This window comes from Tachypleus tridentatus, chromosome 4, assembly GCF_004210375.1.
Source record: "Tachypleus tridentatus isolate NWPU-2018 chromosome 4, ASM421037v1, whole genome shotgun sequence".
NCBI classification, from domain to species: Eukaryota; Metazoa; Arthropoda; class Merostomata; order Xiphosura; family Limulidae; genus Tachypleus; species Tachypleus tridentatus.
In genome coordinates this window covers 118,827,524-118,835,909 of record NC_134828.1, presented here as the reverse complement: position 1 = coordinate 118,835,909, position 8,386 = coordinate 118,827,524, and the positions used below count along the sequence as shown (strand labels likewise).

Here is an 8,386-nt window from a genome sequence, read left to right as displayed (position 1 = left end):
TTACTTCATATCTATTGTTCCGTTTGTTTTCCTTTTCGATGTCCATATTTTAGTGGCTTAACGCTGACTCTTTATGATCAGCTGTGAAGAATATTTTAATGTACTAGACGTGTATTATTATTATTGGCTCGGCATGGCCAGGTGGTAAAGACACTCGACTTGTAATCTTAGGGTCGCGGGTTCGAATTCTAGTCACATCAAACATGCTCGCCCTTCCAGCCGTAGGGACGTTAAAAAGTCCCTTATTCAATCCCACTATTTGTTGGTAAGAGTAGCCCAAGAGTTGACGGTGGATGGTGATAACTAGTTGCCTTCCGTCTAGTCTTACACTGCTAAATTAGGGACGGCTAGCACAGATAGCTCTAGTGTAGCTGTACGCAAAATTCAAAAAACAAACAATTTGTGTGTACCTCACACAATTGTCAACAGCTTTTGCCTCATAATCAACTCGCAAATAAACGCCCGTTTGTCAACAGCCAACTTTTTATCATTACCTCACAAGTTTAGAACTAGCACAAAATATACACATTGCTACATAATTACATTTCTATATTCCATATAAACTGACCAAATTCTAACATTTGTTTGAAATGAGTAAATCTTTTTAGTGATCTTAAAACCGTAACTTAAACACTCACATTCAACTGCGATGATACTACTGTTTACATCAACAGTACAACTGGAGTCAAATGTCCAGCTCAATAATATAAAAACACTAAAATATCTTCTTATTTTGTTTTTAATACACACTTTACTTTCACTTAAATTAACTTAAGTTCTTCGTGTAGGAGAAAAAGCCAACATTTTTGTTTGATAGTGTTTTAGAAAGACTTCCCCCCGAAACCTAGTGTTCGTTGTGTCCCTGTACAGTGTACTACATTGAAAGTTATATTCCTGAGTTAAACTGAGGTTTAATTCATATTAGCTTAAGTTCCTGTTTAACCAGTATTCTAAGATTCGTATCAGATCGGTTTCTATACTTCTAAAAGTTTTCAGTGCTAACTGAAAGATAGAAATAAATTACAACGAAGACGGCATACAACATATGACGTTCATAAACCTTTGAAAAGGGTGTGAACCAAAATGTCGAGTTGAATAGAAAAACATTTATCTGTTAGTCGTTCGAAGATCGATTGCTTTCCTTTTACTTTTCTAATGCCATTTAGTGTTCTTGCAGTTATATTTGTGAAAAACAAATTCTATAAATGGGCGTATCTTTAATTAATACGATGGTTGTCCTGAAGGGGTTGGACTGACAAACAAAAGCAAATAAATCAGGTTTTTAACACTTGCAGTATATGTTGTTGAATAGTTTTTGTTTATTATGATACTTTTCATGAATAACTTACTAGTTCTACTAAAATAACTTTTTTTTTCGATTGTCAAAATCGAGTAACTTGGAAAATAATAGATTGTAATGGATACAAGCTGAGTGCTTTAACCGAATACACACAAATTCGTAGAAAACTCAAATTACTCCACGTAACACAAATTTTGTTCCTGGATAGTATGTGGTATTTCTTAATTGCTTATGTTATAAAAGTACAGAAAATGGCCATTATTCCCTTCAAGCTTTGCTTTAGTGATTTAGGTAATGAAATTTAGAAATTAATCTATTTTCTATGTAAAAAAAAGGCAAATTTTCACATTCTCATTTACATAAGATCTGAATAAAACAACATATGAATCAAGATTTACATGTATTTATGCTAAAGTTATACAGAAATGCAATATATACAAATATAGTCTCCCATCATGTTTTCGTTATACGCTCCTTGGTAGCGGCGTTCAAAGTCCAGAATATCTTGAAAAATGTTGGTGACTCTTCCTCTGATTTGCGACTTTCACACTTTCATCTAACAAATCTCACTCCTTGAGCCTAGATGTCAAACCTTGGAATTAGACTTTGTTAGACCAAGATATCTGATGAAGTCATTGAGGTTTCTTTGGTTGGGGTAGTATGGGTTTCTCTCACCAGCTGCACGTTTGAAATTGTAATCTGGATCTTCTGTGTCAACCTTCTTTTCTGATTTGCTGCTCTCTTCTGAAGATGGCTGCTTTCTCTCTGGCGGAGTGGGTACAGGGAGCTCAGGGTAGTGTGGCTCTGGGACGATGGATGATGGAAGGTCCGGATACACGATAGCAGATGCATTCTTGTCAGTCCGACGTTTGGAAGGGTCCACCATGCAGAAGTAACAATTGCTTGAGTGGTCAGTGGGTTCACGCCAAATTCTTGGAATAGCGAACTTCATGGCTCTTTTACCCTCTGTACCATCCTGCAAAGTAGCAAACTTAAATTGTTATTATGAAGAATAAATTTATTTCACCCACGACTAATGAATAAGAGGTTCATGCAAAATATTTTGTGATATTTTTCTACAGTATTGGAAATTTAAAAAATTAAAAGATATTTAAATTTTAAAAGGTCTAAAATTTGTATAATATAAAATCTTACTATTCAAGCAAACAAAAATTGTCCTCCTTACCTTCTAGAAGTTTGTTTTTTTGTGTGTTTTTTGCAATGCTCGCAGGTAAAATGAGGTGCTCAGGGTTTGTCTTGATCCCTGACAGGCATGCCGAAATATGTCTTGTAGACTTCACACATTTTAGCAGATGCTGTCACAGAGTACATTTTCATTATTATCTTAATAAATTGTCTTCATACATAGCAAAATGCGTTTGGAGAATGCTTGCAGCTTCTTGATGCCATCTCTGATAAAATCGGAGGTCTATGTGTTCACTTAGGCAGCTAGAACTAGACTGAATGGGGAGTGGTGAGCCCCTGTATACATATATATATAATATTACTAAGGAAAGTTCTAGAAAATTCTAAAAGGTTCTTGAAAATTCTGTATCAGCTACTCAACACTGAATCTACCTGGAATGTTCTGGAAAATGAGTAAATTTGAAAATTTCATTACCCAGGTCACAAAAGCAAAGTTTGTATTCCACAACATTAGAGAATTTGGTTCGATATCCGTAATGAATAAAAAGTAGATAACCTATTGTGTAGTTTTGTGATTAACCAAAAGCAAACAATTGTAGGAGAAGCTTTAATATAATCGTTTATTTAAGAGGCTATTCAGACACATCTGTCATTTCAGCCTACCTGGAGAAGGAATCTGAAGAAGAGATGTCTGGTAATAGTGTTTGAGAAAGGAGAAATATGATTAGTTGGAATTGTGATGTCAGAGTAATTCATTATTAACCAATTAAAGAAGAGATGTCTGGTAATAGTGTTTGAGAAAGGAAAGAGATGATTACGTTTAGTAAATATGTTTTCAATGAAACTAATTTTCACAATAAACACTTCACCTACCTTTTCACAAGTAATATTTAGACTTATTTTCTTAACTTTCTTATGTAAATTAAAATAATTAACTGCTGAAAATTATCATTTTTAGATAGTCTCTATGAATTTAATGAAGTTATAACGCTAAAATCCTGGGTTCGATTCCTGTAGGTGAACATAACACATAGCCCAATGTGGATTTACACTAAGATGAACAAACAAGCTTATTTAATGATCGAAATTTTCACGAACAGCAGATTTGTTATCTTTTTAAAAAGACTGAGGCTGGTCATCATAGGTGAGGCTGGTCATCATAGGTTGTTGTGTTACTAAAAAGAAAAACTGGTGGTTCTGGCCATCGCAGGTTGCTCATTATTTTAGTGATTTTTAAAAGAAATTCTTTATAATGTAGAGATCAGTTCGATAAAAACATAACTTTCAGGAAGGCCTTCACATCGTAATTTGTTGTGCTTGTTTATTCCAAAAAATATGTACTGTCTAATTCTGCTATGCAACACTGCTCTGTTTCCAGTATCAAAGACAGATGTGTATAACGTTCTTTGTAATAACTCTGAGAAGTTCTCTATAATACAAATATTAAATAGCACTTTTATATTACAGTAACTTTAGTTGGGTTTTTTTTTCTCTTTTAAACATAAACGAAGTTATTTAAGTAAATATTAGTTAACATGTTAAACGGTTAAGTTGAATAATTCTGTTAGACAATACGTGAAAAACATTACAGATCCCAAACTGTTTTAATATGCAGTCCATTGTGTCAATGTTTTAGTACGCAGTTCATTGTGTCACTGTTTTAGTACGCAGTCTATTGTGTCACTGTTTTAGTACGCAGTCTATTGTTGTCCCCCACTGGTACAACGGTAAGTCTACGGATTTACAACGCTAAAATTAGGGGTTCGATTTACCTTGGTGGACTCAGCAGATAACCAGCTGTCACTTTGTTATACAAACACACACACACACAGTCCATTCATTACTTTCTCCTATTCCTCTTTCGGTTTTCAAACCACAATGGACAAGTTAAGAAAAGTGTAAACAAGAAACATACATTTAAACCATTTTTATAACATTTTTAGGCTTGTTGTCTTTCTGACCCTTTCGATGTTTAAACCGTAACTGTTTTGTTGCTTCTTTATGCTGGGACCCTGGATGGCTCGTAATCTGAAGATCCCGTATAAATAGTATAACCAGTTGTCTTTCACTGGTATGTGTATGTGTATGCGTGCGTGTGTATTATAACCAGTATTTTTCATCCCACATGGAGTAGTTGTAAGGGCGCTCGACTCGCTATTTGAGAGTCGCGGGCTCGAATCCCGTTATATCAGACATGCTCACTTTTTCAGCCGTGGAGGCGTTATAAAGTTACAGTCCATCCCACTATTCATAGATAAAAGAGTAGCCCAAGAACTGGCAGTGGATGGTTATCACTAGTTGCCTTCTCTATAGTCTTACACTGCTAAATTAGGGACGACTAGCGCAGATAGCTCTCGTGTAGCTTTGCATGAAATTAAAAAACAAACAGTCTTTACATTACATGTTGTAACAAACATGTCACTACTCAGCATTATAAATATGATACAAAAGAAACCACATGATTTGAGGATCAGTGAACAAAGTACATAAAAATACCCTTAAGATATTCATGTGAACAACCTCGAAACAAAATGCATATATGAATAACCTTCTATAATCGACCCTTAACTTACATGTAAATAGTTTTAATGCAATATTATTTTTAGACAATCACTTTTCATTAGCAAGAATAAATTGTAGGATTTTGCTTTTCTCACCTCAAATGTGAGTTCCAAAATACCACAAACAAGAAAGACACAATTGTTCACTTACTTCCAGGCGACAGTCAGGTTTGTAGCTTAGGTGCAAATACGCTGCTACAAGTAACGAGTTTAGATGTGAATATATTGTTACATGATTATTAAGTAGAAACATTTCAAAGATATTTATAAACCAGTGTATTTATTTCTGAATCATTAGCATATGCACTACCATTCGTACGCTTGTTTGTTACAGCTTAAACAATTCTAGGTACTATCTGCCTGTAGCATACCTTCAAACAGGACTTTAGGACAATATCTAAGTAGTCTGTTCGTAGCAGGACTTCGGTAATTAAATGTACAATAGATTTAAGAATATGGCAACTAATAGTGGATTTAATCCAAATTCCAAATTTAACATGGTAGCAGTTTTGGTTTGTAAACCTCTATGGGAATAACCCAAGAGGCAAACCAGGGGCGCTCAGAAACTGTTGTTTCTCTTCAGCCCCACACGTATTCATAGGTTAGGCCTGTCTTGAAGGATAGGGGATGTTTTACGTCTGGGAAAACTGAGAAGTCTGAAAGACTGTGGAGAACAACAGCTGAGCCATTTCAATGGGTGTGAATTCAATCTTGAGATAAGGTCTTCACATAAAGAAATTTGTGGAATAGCAGAGAAACCTAAGCTGCAGCCCGTCACGTTTTATCACTAGTGGATTCAAACATGTATTTTGCATTTAAATAGCATAATTATCTTTGTGCCAACACTCTGAAAAAAAAATCATTAAATATTTCACAATTGTTTTCTATATTTAGAGTGAGCGAGTCAAAGTTGGATATATAATATACCTGTTGCTTTTCGACACACAATACTGGGTGCCTTTTAATGGCACCCACATGCCTGAAACTTAGCTTGTTCGAAAACATTAAAATACAGCATGGTCATAAAACTAAAAGTGATCGGTTAAAAAGATAATTGAGCTTCGAATTATCCTTACTATAAGAAACAGACGTTTAGATATAGCAACGACTTTATTTTTTTTCTCTGAAATAAAAATCATGTCAAGCATGTACGTGAGATCTAATTAATATGTTGAAGGTGATATAAATTAGAAACAGCCAGAGGTAACTGATATCACATAACTTCACTAAAATTCACGACAACATTTTATATATCGACGGAAGATAACAGTTGAAGGATGTGCGAGGTTTGTTTTTTCCCAGATATCATTTTCGCTATTGCTTCGTCCTTGGAGCACTCAGCCTTATGTGTTTCAAAATAGGCCAAGGAACAATTTACACCAGAAAAATGAATTCTTAATTTATTTTCCTTGCACTTTGATTCATCAAGATGTATTTTTTCCTTAGTATAAAAAAAAAAAAGCTAAACACTAACGGTATATCCTTCCAGGTCAGTGATTTGATGTCATGCCCTTTGATTATTTTAGTCATCAGTCAGCAAACTTCTTAAACCCAAACTCTGATTTTCAAAAAAAATATGATATCACAAAAACAACACAACAGTTTGAATTCCAACTTTTCAAAATTTGTTTGTTAACAGACAGGAAATATCAAAAGCATAATAGCAGGAAATTTCATTGTAAAGAAGCTTTAAACTCAAGGTTTTAACTAAGAAAATATTATTATTAGGTTCAGAAAGAACGTGAAAATTGACTACAAATAATAAGAATTGGCACAAGTGTTTTCCTTGTCACTCTTGGTTTATTTGAGTTCATTTATCAAAAATAAAAGTTTAGCAGTTGAAGTTTTTTATTACCTCACATGGTTAACTTGAATTGAGAAAATTAAATTTCATAACTTCTTTATACAATGGCTTAAAAGTTGTCCAATTTAATTTGACGTGCCATTCCTTTTGCGTGAAAAAAATCTTTTAGTTAGAAAAAACACAATTTCCTGTTTCCAAGCAATAGGAACCTAATCAGCACAAATATCATAGTTATTAGATGTATAATAGAACAATGAGAGATATCGAAGACTTTCATCATTTCAGTAAAAACAATTGAGTTTCATATATACATATATTATTTGTTAATATAATATATTTGTCATACTGAAAATTGTACTGACCAATGAGTTAGCTTAGCTATAAGAGTAAAATTTTAGAATGTTTCATCGTATTTCCACATTTCTATTCAGTTGTTTTAGAATTTTAGTTGGCAAACCGAACTACCTTTCCCTATGTCTATCGTATTAGTATTCTGTTTATAATTCACTTACAATCGTAACGAGAGTTACCGCAGTCTGTCTATACTGTTCTACCATATCGTTTGATCTTCTTTCTTCGATATATCATCTTTTCCATTTGTCAACTTGCACTATAGCTGATTCAGGTACTTTAGAACCACACTTTGACGGAATAAATTATTTTTCTTATCTCTTTTTGTACTGTTAATCTCACTCTAGCATATTACACGTTAGGCATATGTTAATCATTAGGCCTATCACTTCTACCGCTGTTGACTTCACGTGGAACTTTTCCTTGGCTGTGACTATAAAATCTTTTATTATTATTCTCTTTGTCTGTTTTCTGTTTCGCGCTCTTCTCATATTACTTATATGTTCGTCAATAAATTGTCTACTCACTATATTCCCGACTTCAACAAGCTGGAAATACAACTTCCAATAATCGTCTCCTTTCAAATCTCTTATAATAATAATAATAATTACAAAACAACCATAAAATATTGGCAAACTAAATAATAATATCTACACTAAACTGTCTTTTATATCATGACATCGCTCAGCTGTAAGTGAAAATTTATAGTGTATTTTTTAATTTCCAGTTGGTTATAACAGGAAAATCTTAATGTTTTGTCATATTTCCGCTTGTGTACAAAAGGGAATTCACGACTTTTTGGACATATTTCCACTTGACTATAAAATAAAAATTGTAGAATGATTTTTTTATATATATTTTCACTGAGCTGTAACAAGAAAAATACAAATATTTGTCTTATTTCCACTTGTGTAGAACATGAAAATTATAGAATGTTTTGTTTCATAATATTTCATTTTTTGTAAGAAATGCAAATTACAGAATGTTCTGTCGTATAACTTGGCTATAACAGGAAAATTATAAATTTCTTGTCATATTGCATGAGGGCCGTCTGTGCTAGACGTATAGTTAATTTAACAGTGAAAGAATAGAGGGAAGTCAGCAACTCGTCACCCCACCTTCAACTATTGGGATACTCTTTTTACCAATGAACAATAGGATTGACTCACATTAAAAGGGCGAGCATGTTTGGTGGGAGGGTAATTCGAATTAACTACCCAAGAC

The 8,386-nt window shown here is 33.6% G+C and overlaps 1 protein-coding gene across 1 annotated transcript; it reads right to left on the bottom strand.

The window, feature by feature from the left end:
- Window positions 1-1,505: 1,505 nt before the first annotated feature.
- Window positions 1,506-7,673, bottom strand: LOC143248412 (uncharacterized). The gene is made up of 2 exons (XM_076496765.1): window positions 7,324-7,673; window positions 1,506-2,276 (listed from the first exon to the last, which is right to left on the bottom strand). Exons 1-2 carry the CDS (start codon window positions 7,366-7,368, stop codon window positions 1,887-1,889), a joined length of 435 nt encoding a protein of 144 aa, XP_076352880.1. The 5' UTR covers window positions 7,369-7,673; the 3' UTR covers window positions 1,506-1,886.
- Between the last annotated feature and the right edge of the window lie 713 nt (window positions 7,674-8,386).